Source organism: Lampris incognitus, chromosome 4 (assembly GCF_029633865.1).
Source record: "Lampris incognitus isolate fLamInc1 chromosome 4, fLamInc1.hap2, whole genome shotgun sequence".
Lineage (NCBI taxonomy): Eukaryota > Metazoa > Chordata > Actinopteri > Lampriformes > Lampridae > Lampris > Lampris incognitus.
This window is the reverse complement of record NC_079214.1, coordinates 58,417,197-58,435,011: the sequence shown is the minus strand read 5'-3', so window position 1 is coordinate 58,435,011 and position 17,815 is coordinate 58,417,197. Positions and strand designations below refer to the sequence as shown.

The 17,815-nt window shown below is 43.2% G+C and overlaps 1 protein-coding gene across 1 annotated transcript in view; it reads right to left on the bottom strand.

The window, feature by feature from the left end:
- spon1a (spondin 1a) overlaps positions 1-17,815 on the bottom strand; it is a 177,135-nt gene that overhangs the window by 119,673 nt on the left and 39,647 nt on the right. The window contains exons 3-5 of the mRNA XM_056279385.1: positions 9,484-9,557; positions 8,877-8,999; positions 5,987-6,135 (exon numbers count right to left, since the gene is read on the bottom strand). Of these exons, the coding sequence (XP_056135360.1) occupies positions 5,987-6,135; positions 8,877-8,999; positions 9,484-9,557 (346 nt within the window). The remainder of the gene's footprint in view (positions 1-5,986; positions 6,136-8,876; positions 9,000-9,483; positions 9,558-17,815) is intronic.

Here is a 17,815-nt window from a genome sequence, read left to right as displayed (position 1 = left end):
ATCAGATGGAAAGAGAAAAAGCCATGGTAAAGTAAAATGACCGGCATCATATGCTGCTCCGACCAGAGAGCCTACATGGCACTTTAACATCAGAGAGACAACTACTGTGGCCCTCTCAAACTGGACTCCAGTCAACATACGACATCCCATTTCTCTCACAAGCTTCTTCATCATTGGTCTCAAAGTACTCGGGTGTGTTTAGTAAGTTGGTGGCACCACACAGTAAAACCCATGTCCATACACGTTCTTTACCAGTCTCTTTACTATTGCACTCTTTCATTTAGTGTCAGACTCAGCAGTCAGTGGGACAGTATCTCTGCATCAACATCTGCAGAGGAGTTACAGCATCAGACCAAATATTAAACCAAGGCGCTCTCTATTTTTTGACTAGCCTGTGCCCCAACGAGGGTTGGTCCAAAAAAAAAAAAACTGAACATAGATGGGAGGGAAGTATTAGTATATCTACAGGTATACCATTCTAAAAGCTGTGTAAACCCAGAGCAAAACCGTGTAAGGGACTATTATCTACATTTCATGTTATTATTCTGTTATGCCCTCTTTGGCTCTAGCCACTGTTGCCTTTTCATTGCTCCGTGGCACAGCTGTGGGCTAACCATAATAGACCATTCTGTAAGCGTCCGTACTGTGCAGTAATGAAAAACATCCCATGCTGTGAGAGGAAATAGGAGATTTCATAATCCATCTGAGGCCTTGGCCTTGGTCTCTGGTCCATGGAGAGTCTCATTAAACTTCTCATTAGGGACACACTGAGCTTCTGTAATGGCTGACCGCTTATACAAATCACGTCAGACAGGAAAGGCAGGGGGCTGCAATGGTCCCGGGCTGTATCCCTGTGCTGCCAAATCCCCAGATAAGTACATTTGTAGTTGGCAAATGGAACAGGAAAGACACCTGGCCAAAGACTGGGCAGGCAATGTGGAACGAAATGGCCAACCCTATTATTTTCTAAAGCTCACCTGGCCCAGTTGCCCTATTCCCTGAACCACATCATATGTGTGTTATGCTACACGATGATGAGTACAAATTTTATCTGTGCCTTTGGTTGCAATATACCACGTATCTAATCCAAGTGCCCACTCAGTTATTTGTGCTTCGTAATCTTCTGCTGCTCTTTTGAATGCATGAATTTTGAAAAGATCAGTGACAGCCACACTTATCATCATCAAACAGGCCTTTTAAATTCGATGAGGTGCACAGTGTTGTGATGGACTGTCTTTGTTAGGAGCACAGGTGCTCTGACTTCGTGGGCCGAGCCTCTGTTTGAGAAGGCTCTTACATGCAATCATGTTTTCATTACCAGTGGGACACGTAGTAGGGGACTGCAATGAGCAGGCCGAGCAGAAAGAAGCGAGCAGCTGCTTTGCTCGTATGGGACGGACAAATAGAATGCAGCGAGGCGTAGATATCGCATCTTCGCTTCTGCTCTCAATACCAGCTTTCGATTAAAAAGCGAAATATAAAGAATATACGGCGCAGTGCCACTGTTGAACATTATCCCAGGCTTTGATCAATGAGGATTTAAATCTTTCGCCTCGAGCTCTCAAGTTGTTTTGTTCCCGGGAGACGAGCCCACGTAAGGAGTTTCTCCACCAGATATCTGATCGGTCGCAACAGCGAGACATATGGCCCAGCACACCCTCGTCCCTACTCTGAATGGCTGACAAACTCTTGATAAAAAAATAAAGCCATCACACTCTGCATTGACGTCAGCAGGACGAGGAGCGGTCCGTATGGAAGTGTGTGTACCCTTGTTTTTCTATCCCAATGGGGACCAAATGTCCCTGTGAGGATAGAAAAACAAGAAACCACCTAGCGGGGGGGGGGGGGATTTTATGGGTCCCCATGAGGGAAAGGGTCTATTTTCAGGTTGGGCCTTGGTTTTAGGGTTAAGGTTAGAATTAGAATTAGGGTAAGGGTTAAGGTTAGGCATTTAGTAATGATGGTTAAGGTTAGCATTAAGGGCTAGGGAATGAATGTAGTCAATGAGGGGTCCCCACAAGTATAGAGAAACACTGTGTGTGTGTGTGCGCATGTGTGTGTGTGTGTGTGTGTTTCTGTATGCCTGCTTGCTTCTGCAAATGAAACTTTTGTATGAACACTAAGATTAGTGCACCCGCCGGCTGGAATCAAGCCTGGCTATGAATATCAATTTTGCATCCATCGCCAGTTGTTCCCTGCGACGCCTCACCTGACACAAAGGCGAATCAGCTTTCTGTTTGTGTCAGCATTTACAGAGAAGCGCTCCAGTGCTCAAAAGAGAGGAGCGCTCCTTCACCCAGCGGCTCAATTACCTCAAGGGCAAGAAGACTCTTATGTTCAGTGTACAATATTGAGTTATATGATGGCGAGTAATATAAGAGGCTGCAGTAGTTGCACGAGGCAAGAGAAAAGTTATAGTTTACTTTTCGTTGTTACAGCGCAGTATGGTTAGGCGTTGAGAACCCGTGGGCCTTGTGAGTGATCATGACAAAAGGCCTAATCTAATCTTACACATATTCATGCATGCATGCACATACACATACACACAAAAGTGGACTGGGGTTGGGGTTTTTTTTTCCAGTCAATGAGTGATAATTATGTAGCCTGATAACCAACAGTCCACTAAAGGTTTGTATTGATCCTCGGGCTGATAGACACCCTACATTTGCGTGCCTTTCTCACCACCTAGAAATCAATCGCGTGGCTCTTTCTCAGCAGCGTCTCAGTCACAGCGTGAGCCGCAAAACACTCAAAGTGAAGTTATCAACCAACCTTGAGGGACAAATCTCACCCGCTACTCTGAAAGGAACAGCACCATACGGAACAACGCCATATGGAGTCCGGGCATGTTCCACCTGATCTCTGAATAACAACATGTAATAGGGTGGGTAAATGAATTCAGACGCCCTCCCATGTGTGGGCGCTGAAGCGAAGGGACTGTTAACAGAAACACATGAATCACGATCATGAACATCTCTGTAATGGATATTTAATCACACCAAAGTTAACAACGAAGCAAATATAACCAGATATCTATTCACAAACAAATGTATCTTCACAATGTCCTCAAAAGAAAACTGTAACCTTGGAAAATGTTATTCCAGATAAAATCTCATTATTTATTTGACCCGTAACTCAGGCTTCTCTAAAATCAACTTCAGCAATAAGGATCCAGGTGGCACAGTTAACTACCTCGTCTTGAGAGGCAAAAATAAGACAAAGGTGAGAAACCGGTGATGACGCACGGGCTTTAACACTCTCATTATCTTCTGTGACTCAAGGTCTTCAGTATCACCCGAAAACAAGCTCTCAATAAAAACCCATCACTCCTCTCTGCATTGTCTCATTATAATAGCTCTTTTTTCATCTCTGTCCCTCTTTCTTTACTATCAAGCCATCCATAAACAATAAAATTATAAAGGTGAATGCACTGCCCATTCACTGTGAAAAGCTAAGTGACCAAAGTGGTGTGAGACCTGGAAAACAATGAAGAGAGAAAGACGTGTGAATGTCAGATGAAGGTTGCGAAAAGCAGCTGGAAAGAGACACTAGAGGATATTTCCCAAGAGTGCAGTAAGGTATAATTGAACCTGGTTTGCTATCACAGTTATTGATCGAGTAGGCAGAGCACTAAAAACCAACATCCATTTTAGACGTAATCTCCTGAATGTATTTCATGAGGTCAGTATATGCTGTAATAAGTCAGGTGCAATTGAGCAATTTTGTCTTGCCAATTTTTGCTGAAAAATATTGAGGGGATTTTTTTTTTTTGGGAAATTGCTCTTTGAAGGTTTGAACGTAAATGGTTTTCCTTGGGTTTAAGAGAAAAAAAAATGTAATAACACTGCCCCACTTGTCTCAATAGAGGCCTGGTTAAAATGAAAGCTTACCAGCTGAAAACAACCCCTTTAAAGTAAAATATACAGTAAGTTTCTTATGATGGTGTATAAGTAAGGTAACTTGAGCGGGTAGTCATACTCTTCTCCAGTTGCGGGTAAATTCCATTTCTGAACTGCTTAGCAGGCCGTTTTAGCCTTTGATGTTGATCATCATAACAGTCCAAGTTTCGGCGCAATACAGTTTCTGAACTGCTTAGCAGGCTGTTCTAGCCTTTGATTTTGATCGTCGTAACAGTCCAAGTTTTGGCACAATACAGTTTCTGAACAGCTTAGCAGGCCGTTCTAGCCTTTGATTTTGATTGTAGTAACAGTCCAAGTTTTGGCACAATACAGTTTCTGAACTGCTTAGCAGGCCGTTCTAGCCTTTGATGTTGATCGTCATAACAGCCCAAGTTTTGGCGCAATACAGTTTCTGAGCTGCACTTTCTGAACAACCAAGTAAGACATTCAATCCCCCCCCCCCAGGTCCATCCCATTTTTCATATCATACCACCCCACCATTGATGAGATGAACAGTGAGAAAAAAACTCTTGGTATTTCCCACTGTGCATATCGGTTATGACATCATTTTACTAACCCCCTTCATTGTAGAGATTTTAGATACAGGAATACCGCTGGACACAACTTGACAACGGGCATCTTACAGGACAACTGAACAGGAGTGTCCGATATATTTCACTACATATTGGAAGTGAAAACTGAGAGTGCAAGATAAACATTATCATCAAAATGTCCGGTATCGTCAATGATCAATCACGTTGCTGAGCCACTTCTTAGTTCAAGATGCAGAGATGACCAGGCTACACTATAATAGTAACCATCGACTAACAACCTCATCAGCTCAATTCAGATGTCATAGATAATTGGGAAATCACATAAACAGTCTGACTGAGCCTTGGGTTTTTGTTGTTGGTGTCGATAAGACAGGTTTAAGGCTTGTGTTCAGTTACCCAATAGGGCACCATTGTAAAGTTGTGTCAAATGGTGGTCCCTTGTCCAAAATCTCTAGATTGAATCAGGTGAGTAAAATTACATAATAACTGATAACCAAAATGGCAAAAACTACAGAAATAAGACCCAGGTTATAACAAAAATGCTTTGTTTTGACCACATCATTTTGTCTTTATTCTGGGCATGGATCATTTGCCATTTACAGTTCAATGCAGTTAATGGGAGACAAATTCACAATCCTCATTCTCTTCACAGTTCAGCAAAGGCTAACTTGATGCCCCAGCAGTCTACCATAATTCGATTTTGAGAGGTCAGTTTAAAGATTTACAAATCGTTTTTACCGCTAAATTCCCTCTTAGCGTTTGCTGTGCTGCAGCGGAGTGACTCCTGCTGGTAACCGCTTGTAAGATGTGTTGCAGGAAGTAGCATGGCAGGAAAATAAATGTGAACTGGCTGCAAAAAAATATTTTTTTTTTTTAAATTACCACTCAAATTCATGGCAACAGGCTGCTGTAGCATTGTTAACATTGGCCGAACCGTGGAGTGTTTTTTTTTAACCGAACAAAGATTGTGGATTTGTCCCCATTAGTTGCATTGAATTGCAGATGGCAAGCTGCAGCTGTGTGCCCAGTGTAAAGAAAAGGATGACTGACTGTGAAAATAAAACCTACAATGTACTACGAGTCGCAAGTATAAAATGAGAATCGACTAAAAACATCTGAACTATTCCTTTAATGTCTATAAGCCTAAATTTTCTGTCAAGTCACCTGAAGAAAAAAAAAAATTCGGTTCTATGAATTGCCTTTGCGCACTGCCTGTTGACACCCATGTCCCATCAGACTTGAATCTGGTTTTTTGGCACTTACTTGCATTGTCCCCTCCTGACTAGATCCTTGCTTGTGTTGTATTAACTCTCAGATGTACATCGCTTTGGACAAAAGTGTGTGCTAAATGAAACTGTAACACTGTAATTGTAACATTGTAACCCGTAGTGTTTTCAAACCCCGTGAAGGAAATACTCAGTGAGGCGGCGGTGGTGGTGGTGATGCTGGGGGGGAGGGGGGGCATGATATATAGCCCCAGAGGACATCACACAAGCCATGTCCCAATCTGCATCTACTGCTGGTGAATCTTACCTTCTGCCTGATCTCTTCCTCCATCTTGACCGGGGAGCCCAGCTCAGCAACCTGTTTCACTCCTTCACTGGCGTAGCCGCCATACTCCCACAGCACATAGTTCTTGGAGTGGGATGCACCAATGATGGCCGACCAGTGGTTCGCTCGACCTGGTAGTTAGACCATGAGACATCCTAGTCAGTCGGAGACTACTGACAACAGCTTGGTTGTCCTCATGCACCACAGTACTAAAACCATTTTCCTCCCTATTGAATATGGATGAGTATTATCTCAGTGCTAGGAAACTTTTAAATAAAAAACAGATTTGAAAATGATTTTTTTTTTTGCTATGGCTGAAGATCAAACAATAATTGAAAGGAGGTCAGTTGTTTTGTTGTCTCATTATTTCCCTGTATACTCATTACCATTAATTGTGTTTTGCTCATATCGATTTTAATCTTGGATTGATCCTCAACACTGTTGTCTCAGCAAGTCCGCATTACAACAGTCGCGGGGGAAACATCTGCAAGAATTTTTTTTTTATCCCTAGGAGGAAACTTTCCTCTAAAGTAATGCTTTGCTCTCACATCCTTCCCAAGGTCATAGTGGTGTTTGAGTCTAATTCCCTTCGTTATTGGAATGTCATATCTCACTCTCCACTCCCCCCCAGGCAATCTGAGGCTCCTACTGACTATATGACAGTCTTTGTTCAGTGATGGGAGACTTTTATCTGACCACTCTGGTACGCGCCTCAAATTGCTCCTGTCTTGCCTCTCTTTTGCAATTCATGACAGCGCCACGGCGTGAAGGGTGGGTATACAAGCAAACACCCATTGCACCTTCATCTAGTCACTCATCAAGAAAAATGCAGGCCTGACAGACTGACTGAAGCCATGCTCACTAACAACCTCAAAACACATACTGCAGTCAGGTAGTGTATCCCTGCGTACTTTATACTGTCTCTCACTCAAACACACACACACCTTTCTCCCACTCTTTATCTTTCTCTCGCACACACAAACTCAGACATTCTCTTGCTCCCTCCCTCCCTCCCTCTCCATCTCTCTCCCTCTGTCTGTCGCTCCCTCTCGCTCTCTCCCTGCCTGTCTGTTACTATCTGTCTCTCACTCTGTCGCTCTCTCCCTTTCTTGCGCTCCCTCCCTCCCTCCCTTTATCTCCATGTATGTCTGTCTGCCCCCCCCACTACATTTCATCCCCTACCCATAAGTAGACAGTGTTGCCAACCAGACCATTCTCCTCTCTCCATCTCCCTCTGTCCAAAGCATGCAGATGGCTGCCTCTCTCGGGCTGAATAGTCATCCTTTGCTGCTCCTCACAATGGGGATGTGAGGGACGGAGAACAAAATGGAACTGTCAAGGTTATCATGTCAGCGGCTTATAAAAAACTAAAACCACACAGCTGGCCTGTTTTATAGTGACCCTCTGGTCTCAGAATGTGTGCCACCACTGTGGGTGCATTCTCTGTCCCTCTACTTGAAGGACATCTCGTAAAAATAGAAGGATGACATTCAAATCATGCCATATTGCTTCTTGCTTTGGAACAGCAGATGCCTCACTGGTTAACGCTAGTTAACAGGCAATGTCAATCAAGCACACTTTACATTTCATTTACTTCTGACATGCAATCATCATGGAAATGCAAACTTAAAGAATGACATATTCAAGAATAATTATAATCATCCTCAAATATGCCATTCTTTAAGTTTCTGATCCCTGTAATAATTATAGGGAGCAGTATTGTACAACATGCTTGACAACTAACAGCGGGTTACCTTGGATGTGTTTTTGTGTTGGCAGGTCAGTGGGGGAGATATCAAGCTGTGGTATCTTGACAACAAGGATGGAAACAACAACCATGCAGGGGCCAACTCGCACTATCTTTCTTTGAAGTTCATTTATTTGTGAGATGTGTGTTGGTGTATGTGCGAGTGTGTAAGAGAATGAGCTCCCTATAAAGTTCTCCCTCCCATAAAAAGCCAGTAAATTAGGGCTCCTCTTGATCTGCCGGTTTTATCTTACTCTGCTCTAATCACTATATTGATCTGACAAGTGGGGGGCTCGATTTAGAGAGGAGAGCTAAAGTAATCCCTGGCTTCTTTCATCTCCTGAGAGTCAGGCTCAAGGTTGTGTGTGTGTGTGTGTGTGTGTGTGTGTGTGTGTGTGTATATATATATATATATATATATAAAACTTTGTTAAAAGAAACACTCAACGGTAGGGAAAGTGCTCAACAAATAAGGAGCAAAATAATCCAGTGAGTCAAGTAAATTCTTTGAGACAGTACAAGCCTGTTTCATGCCATAAGCAATCATCAGCTGTCTATATAATGTATATATATATAAACTTCGTTAAAAGAAACACTCAATGGTAGGAACACACACACACACACACACACACACACACACACACACATATATACACACATATATACTATAATTATTATTAATAACTATTAATTATACTATAATTAATAGTAATTATATATATATTATTATTTATATAATTATTGTAATAATTAATATTAATATTATTATTATAATAGAATAATATTATAACATATATTATCATGACAAGCCCTGTGATGGCCTGGTGGCCTGTCCAGGGTGTCTCCCTGCCTGCTGCCCAATGACTGCTGGGATAGGCTCCAGCATCCCTGCGACCCTGACAGCAGGATAAGCGATTTGAGTAATGGATGGATGGATATGATGTATATATAAAAATGTATATATGTGTGTGTGTATATATAGACAATGTACGCAGACACAATGACATAGCACCACCACAGCCCATGAGGAAAATATCCTGGATAATTTTGTGGATAGTGTGAAATAATGCAGATCAAATGTGTGACAGAGGTGAGGTGAAGTAAACAAGAGTAGTTTGTGCTTACGGGGATAGTCTTTGGGATGGATCTTCTCTGACCAGTTTCCATAGAAGGTGACTCTGTACTTGGCTGTTCCGCAGGCACAACAGTCAAGCAGAGGCTTCTCTGTGATCTCACCGTACAAAGGCTCTACAAAGCGAACAAAATATGGAAACAGATGGAGGGAGAGATAGCGAGAGAGAGAAAGAGAGAGATGCATAGGAAGAAAAAACAGATATCAACAGAGTTATGGTTAGGAGCTGTACCCCTGACATTACCTGATGCAGTGGTTGAAAGTTAAAGATGGAGGGACGAAGGAAAGGATAGGAGTGAGGGCAGCACGGAGCGAGGGGAAGAAAAAGTGATGGATGTGCAAAAGAGGTCTTTTGATCTGCGGCTTGGGTTGCCAGCTAATACAGTATCACCTCCAGCTATGGCGACTGCACTTATTCATCATATACATGCCAGGGCAAAACAGTGGAGATGATTCCCCCACATCAAAATCAAATGAAAGCAAGAAACTGGAGGAAAGGAAGATTGACACAGAGGGGAAAGTGGTTACCAGCAGGGAGGGACAGAGGAAAATGGATATCAAATGCGTCTTATTGTCTTTGTGTAAATGACAGAGGCCTACCTTTCTCACACATTCGCTTTGTGAGTGAGCCCTCATCCTGGAAATAGATTATCCTTTTCTGCACAATGCTTGCCCTGCAATGAGAGAACAAAGGGAAAATGGAGGTGATAAAGAAAAATTGAAGGGGTCGAAGAGGGCAAACACAATTGCAAGTGTCAAAGTAAGAGACAGGGGAAAGCGCAAATAGAGTAATGGGACAAGATTGGAAGTGATCACAGAGGAAAAGTCAAAGATGAAGGCTGTGCAGATGTGAGGAAAATGTGGAAGGATGATGCAAAACAAAAAGGATCAATTTAACACATGACAGTGGATGGTGAGAAGTGGAACAGGCACTGGGTTATCCATGAAAATCTTGTTGTGCTTTCAAAAGACTCCCAAAAGCAGCGATCAGAGCCCACAGGGGAGATCGCCAAATGAAGACTTCTTTGAAAGTTAGGAATTCAGGGCTCTCACAGAGCGCACAAAAAAGCACTTATTAGCATAAAGACATATACTTAGCAGAAGAGAACCTTGGGATGAAAATGAGAGGTTGGTGAGCTAAAAAAAGAGCAGACGTGGAAAGAAACTAGTCCCTCGGGGAGGAGAGTACTTTGTTTGGACTAAGAAAAAGACCCATAGGCACTTAACAAGAAAAAAAATACACACAAATACGGAATACACAGTCACACACTCACAGAAGCATGACGCAGGATGAGAGAAAAGAGCTGGGCAAGGCGCTGTGTTAGAGATAAGACTGACTGACAGGTCAACAGTAAAGTTTCCTAAAACGAGAGGCCTGGCGAGAGGGCTCTTCTCTAGATAGAGCTGTTTGGGGCTTGATCCACCGAGTAGCGGGGGGAACATACGTCTGAAAAGGGGCCTTAGCATGTAAATCAACTACAAACAAAGCTTTTCAGGGACCAAAGAAAAAAAAACTTCAGAAAACAAGCCTTACACATAACTTCCACACAAACAGCCATCTTTACAACAGCTGTGGCCACAGGGAGGTTTCCATGGTGATAAAAAGGGACGAGTGAGGTGTTGGATGGGCGCTGGAATGAGGCCTGATCTAGGTCCAGCTGGACCATTTAGGTACCATTTGTCCTGGAATGGGAGGCCGAACTGAGCCGAGCCACGCACCGGTCCTTCACGGCCAGAAGGAGAAGAAATTAAAACAGGGAATGGGGAGGAAAGACGTCTATCCCCCTCGATGTGATGTCTACCCCCCACCCCCGCCCCCCGACATGACTCCGACTCGTTCTGCCAACCAACCCACTCATCTCGACGCATCTCTCTCGTTTGCCCTCTGAGCAGGCTGTCAGAGACATTATGTTGGAGGATGTAAAGGTTGAGCTACAGAGTTGGGGTGTTTTCATAGACTTGCCGATGCAGAACAGGTGAGACAGTGTCTCCACGGTTAAAACGAGAAACAGCACCCACCATTAGCATAACACAGCCTTTTCTCTGAAACATTTTAATTGTTTAAGTGGTGTACGGCACAAAAAGATAGAGATACGCAAGAGAGTAAGAAAAGGGAAGAGGTGGAGGTGGGGAGAGGACAACTCAATTTTATATCAAATGGAAAAAAAGAAGGGCAATAACTGCAAATCTTTTTTACTGCAGCGGGAAGGATTGCTAGATCATATCGCATCTACTGAGAAGAGGGATATGATGGAGAAAAGCATGCACGCCTCTCCGAGAAGGTGTGGATGAGAGGAGCCGAGGTAAGAGGTACCAACAGCTCACCCCTAATTGTTCACGCTTTAATTCAATCTCATCCCAATTTCGTATATCTTCTTGCCTCACTGCTTGCCCACTTCCCTGGGCTGGTCAGACAATCAGGCAGAGTAATGCTTATTTAACATCCAATTTAAATTCTATCAATGAAATGCTATTACGGCCAGACTCACTTTGCCAGCTCCACATCACTGATCCCAATCACCCCAGAACCGCTCTGATATGTATGTGTGTGTGTGTGTGTGTGTGGGGGGGGGTAATATGGAGAGAGAGTTCGGAGTGAGAGGGAGAAAAAGAGAAGAGAAGAAGAGGGAGGTTTTATGTCTTTGCTATATGTCATGTATCTACTCAATAATGGTAAACACCAAAACAGGTACAAATAACCAAGGTTCTTCTTTAATGCAGACCACAAGGGCACAAGTCACTGAAGTTACCCCTGACACAGTTTACTCTGTAATGCATCCATTTGTGTTACACTCACAACACTCCTCCCTTGAAATTGGAAACCTGAAATCCTCACCTGAAATCGGAAACATTAACTCCACCTCTAGTTCTTAGGTAACGTCTTCAAATTCAAGAAACTAGTTTCCTACAGATTTAATCTATCAGACGGCTTAACTTGCCACTTGGGTTTCTCAACAGACTGTTGACTCACTCTGGGGACTGCAGCATTAACCTCTGGCTGCTGTTGATCCACAGTATGGTTTTGCACATCACCATTTTCAGAGCCTGACACACTGGTATATGACACTTGAAAACCCCTCCTCAGAAGCTACATCAGAATCCGAAAACATGTCATCTGAGACATTGGTGGACAGTGCAGTACTGAGAAATTGACTTGCATGTCTTTTGCAAATTTTCCTACACACTTTCAACAAATGTGTAACAGGACCCAGTACCTTTACAGTGCTACTGGTAGCCACTTAACACCATCCCCTCCCCTGTGATTCCGAAACAAAAACTTTCTGTGTTCCAGTCAGTCAGCCTGTTTGGCCTACTGGGCTCCCTGCTTCTGCGGCATGACCTCAGAAAAGCTAGATTTTATCAGGGACAACGTTGTTTTGAATTCATGTTTTATGAACAACTCTGCAGGTGTTTTCCCTTTAGTGGACTGTGGTGTGCTTCCCTGTAGTGGACTGTGGTGTGCTTCTGTCACAGAAGAGAAATTCTGGATACAATGCATCAAACTCGTATCTGCACTCTCCCCATTCTCCAATGCTTTTTTCAGATTTTGCACTAAGCGTTCTGCAGCTCCATTAGAAGCTGGGTGATACGGAGAACTCCTGATGTGTTTTACCCAGGGACTTTGGAATTATTTTCTGGGAGGGGGTGCTGTAATTGGAGGGGGGCATGGACATCGGATATCCACTTTTTTGATATTGCCTTGAACCGCTAGTCTAATTTGAGGGTGCATCGTACCATATCATACCGCAACATTAGATAGGTTAATCCAGATGATCTCAGCAGTTTAATTACCTTGAACCCCATTTCTGCTCCCACGCCCTCACTACCTGATCTGGCGCACTACTACAGTGATAGTTATCTTCTGCACTTGATACTTTAGCCCCCCTGAAAACACGGGTTGTCTCATTTGCCCATACTGCTCCCTGGTACACACCTGAACTACATCAGCCAAAGGCGATAGGTCGACGCCTTGAGAGACTTTGCACCACGACTGGACTTGCTGTTCATAAACAAATGTATTCGGATCATATACCCCATTACAAAAATGCTCTTTCAATAGCTATCCTATTGTGCAAATATCACTACAGTTGAAGGGAATACTAGAACTCTAAAAGGTTACTCAACCCACTTGAAACCAATGTGAACAGTGACCTTTGCTTTTTTCAAGTTTTTCAACCCCAAAATCAGTACCATTCATGACCAGCTAGCCTCTGCTATCATCATGCAGACTGACTTACCATAAACAAGTGCCATAAAACTGTCCCCATCCACTGCCCTATGTTACTTCAGTCTTCCAACTGATAATCATTTTTGAATTTATTACCAAGTCTAGCACCTCCACATGTCACCTGGATCCAGTTCCCATGAACCTACTTAAAACGTGCCTTTCCTCCATCATCTCCCTTATAACCTCCATCATCAACCCCTCTCAGCTCACTGGTAGTTCTCCCTTCATTGAAGGTTGCCATGATCAGACTAACTCTGAAGAAACCTAATTTAGATTCTAATGACCAAAAAACTACCGGCTTATTTCCAAGATACCATTCATCTCCAAAATCTTGAGCAGGTATTTGCATCTCAACTCCAGATCAACCTTTTTAACAATAATCTCTTTGAACAATTCCAATTTGGCTTTCACCCCAAACATAGCACAGAAACAGCCCTGGTTAAGATCACCAATGACCTCCTTTGTGCAGCTAACACCGGTTTACTCTCTATCCTCGTCCTCCTTGACCTTACCACAGCCTTTGAGACTATATCCCATCAACTCTTCATGGATCGTCTGGCTAGCATTGAAGTTGGGGGCATTGTGTATCAGTGGTTTGCTTCCTACCTTACAGACAGGACAAATTTTGCACAAATACGGAATTACCGGTCAGAAAGTTTGATAGTTTCTCATAGAGTACCCCAGGGTTCCGTGTTGGGGCCACTCCTGTTTATTATTCACCTGCTCCTTCTTGGCACAATCTTCCCACACTATGGTATCCATTTCCACTGTTATGCTGATGATACACAGCTTTATGTGTCCACTAAGCCCACTTCCACCCCCCCCCCGTATCGTCACTACCTGTCTCCATGATATACAGATATGGATGACTAATAATTATCTGAAATTCAATAATAGTAAAACTGAGCTACTCCTCATTAGCACTAAATCTACACTCTCAAAAGCTAATATTTGCTCACTCTCCATTGCTGCAGCCACCATACCGGTCTCCTCTCTGGCTAAGAGCCTTGGTTTTATCCTAAATAGTACCCTTTCCTTTTCCAGTCATATAAACATTGTCTCTCCAATTGCCTTTTTCCATCTGCAAAACATCTCCAGACAACGACCTGCTTTAACACAACACTCCATGTAAGTCTAAGTCAATGCTTTGGTCACATCATGCACTGACTACTGCAATGTGATCCTGGCAGGCATCCCCAACAAACTTATTCACCGACTTCAACTCATCCAGACTTCTGCAGCACGGATTATTACACGTTCAAAGTCCACTGAACATGTCTCTCCCCTGCTGATTCAATTACACTGGCTTCCTGTGTCACAGTGGATTAACTTAAAAATTTTATTATTAACATTCAAAGCGCTTGATAATCTATCCCCTACTTATCTCACAGACCTTCAGACTTGCACTCCATCTCACTCCCTGCAGTCCTCACCAGCAGGTCTATTGGCACTACCAGCCATCAACCTCAGCACAATGGGTGCCAGGGCTTTCTCCTATAATGCACCCAAACTCTGGAACTCCATTCCCCATCACAGCCGCATACTGGACTCCATTACAGAATTCAGACATTCAAAACTGCTCTTAAAGCCCATGTTTTTAAACTAGCAAACTCACTTTAACAGCATTAACACCATCAAAGCATCTTTTTTTCCACTCCTGCTTATGTATGCTCTATTGCTTATTGTGTGTTTTATTGTTGATTGCACTTATAGTTTTTTACCGCTTTGTTTTATTGTATTTGATTTAAGCTGACCTTGAGTGTCATGAAAGGCGCCTTTAAATAAAATGCCCTATTATTATTATTATTATTATTATTATTATCCATCCATCCATCATCCAAGCCGCCCATCCCAATCAGGGTCACGGGATGCTGGAGCCTATCCCAGCAGTCACTGGGTGGCAGGGAGTGACGCCCTGGACAGGCCGCCAGTCCGGCTCAGGACCAACACATTCACACCTAGGTACAATTTAGTATGTAATTTAGTAGCTGATTCACCTGACCTACATGCCTTTGGACTGTGGGAGGAAACCGGAGCACCCGGAGGAAACCCACGAAAACATGCAAACTCCACACAGAAGATGACCTGGGATGACCCCCAAGGTTGGACAACACTGGGGTTCGAACCCAGGACCTTCTTGCTGTGAGGCGACCATGCTACCCACTGCGCCACCATGCCGCCCCTATTATTATTATCCATCCTCCATTATCCAAGCCGCTTATTCAAAGTCAGATCGCAGCATGCTGGAGTCTATCCCAGCAGTCATTGGGCAGCAGGTGGGCAGACATCCTGGACAGGCCGCCAGTCCATCACCGTATCATTGTTATTCACCTGATTTTTGGTATCTAGTATTGAAGCTATCCCCCTCCATTGTCACGTTGGTCTCTGGGTTGCATATAATAATAATAATACTGTGGTGATACACAAATGAGGGTAGATTCACCAGGGGCTGCTGCTTCTTTAAGGCAGACATTCAGAGTGCTGACGTAAGGACTGCTTAGAGTTTCCGGGGGGAAGAGATGTTTGCAGCAGCCTAGCGGTTAGCTGGTTGCCACGAGAGATTGTGCTGTATCGGTGTTGTTTTGTGTGGCGAGTAAACGGAATTGACTCGACCTCTCCGTCTCCTCATTCCTGCACTCTCACAATACAAATAATATTACAGCATAGCTTCAATACCAGATACCAAAAACCAGGTGAAACAATTGAAGCATCAGTAAGTGCATTAAGAAACTGGGCTAACACCTGCATTAAAAGATGAGCTCATCTGAGACAGACTGGTTTGTGGAATTAACAGTGACAGCGTCAGACATGCCTAGCTCAATGAGACTGACCTTACGCTAGCTAAAGCTGTACACATTTGCCAAATAAGTGAACTCATTGAACAACATAGTAAAGCCCTCTCTAAACCAAAGCATGTGACAACTCATTTAAATTTAAACTTGTTGCTTTTCGAGGAACTATGATCAAACCTATTGGTGCAGTGACTTTACATTGCAGGCTAAGTGAGCTGCCATACAACCTTGCAATTCCAAGTTATGAACGAAAGTGTAAAATACATTCTAGGCCTACAAGACAGCCCAAGTATGAAGTTGGTCACCTTCAGCAAAGAGGTACACCACATAGACACTGTTCAAGATCAAACTCTGTCACAGAGAGTGATTGAGGAATATGTAGCTGTTACAGATCCCAGGCGGTTGGGATCCCATCAACATCCCATGATGCCATGAATAGTTGTGGACAGCCTGTTAGCAACAGGGGAAAAGAGAAATGACAAGGAGGGACAGTGTTTGCTGTATTCCTCAGTTCTGCTTGTCAGCATCTTTTATTCAAACAACAATTAAATTAAACAATTAAAATGGAATACTAACTAGCGTTTGACATACTAACTAACCAGCATGCTTAGCTACTATCAGAAAACCCAAATTAACATCACAGTGAACAGCGAACATTTACACACCAATTTCACACCCAAAAGAAAAAAAAACAAAACTCTCATTTCGCTAACATAGTGATCACCTGTGCACCCCTTTTAAATATGACCGGGAGCCATTACTTTGAATCACTAAACTACACAAAATAAAACTGCGAATAGTGCGGGCAGCCATCTTGTCTCATTGACTTCCATTACAACTTGCTAAGTGTTCTAGCCCCATTCATTTGAGTAGCGCAATGTACCCTTTTGTTCATTCGACATATTTAAATCACACTTCCTTCTTTTTCACCAAAATCAAGGGCTAACATGTTTGATGTATTCATAAACCATTACACAACAATGTTTATTCACCAACAGGAGAAAGAGAAATGACAAGGAGGGACAGTGTTTGCGGTGTTCTTCAGTTCTGCACATCAGCATCTGAAGCAAGACGGCAGCTTTCTACGCTACCTAGTGTGAAACTCCCTCTCAGACAGCTCCCCCCTGAGGTGAAAACTAGAGCAGCATTAATTTAAAAGTATTGACAGACTAAAAATCAAACACGACAATATTCAAGAAAATAACAAGTAAAAAATTAATTCAGTATAACACAAAATTGTGACCAGTAGGCGTCACACACTCCCCAGCAAGAAAAATGGCTCCTGAATTAATAACTCTCCAGACTGACTTACACCCCAAATGTCTGGTAACGCTTAGCACTCAAGGTAAGTTTGTATATCTAGTACCCATATGTGGGAATACTGTAAGGCATTACTGGTGGCTAGGGTAGTGTTTGTTACGGTAACGTCTGATATGGATGTGTGAAATGATAAGGTGGGACTGCTGTCACCAACACAGAGGGTACACACCAAACTGCTAAACTACTGACTGCAGAGTATGGCTGCCATCAAGGCTGGTCTAATGTTTCGTAGGTGAATGTCTGTGTTGGTTTTCCTTGCTCAGGTTGATCTTCTAACTGACTGTGTGTGATTATCTGTTATGGGGGTCAGGGTAGGTGAAAGAGGCCTGTCTTCACATGTAGGCTCAACACACTGTTCCCACTCACCGTCACCCTCTGATAGCTCAACCTCCTCAAGTGGGTTGTCCTCTTTTATTTCCTCTAGCTCTCTAGGTTCTCTCATTTCCTTTCCAGATGTGTCCACTCTATCACTTTCCTTTTCTCTTGCAGGTTCAGCGTGCTGAGGACTTCAAGGACTACTGGTAAGTACATTGTCCTCCTGTCTGTGTCCATTTTCTGCAGGCATCCACAGCCAGTACGGGTAACTGGAAGT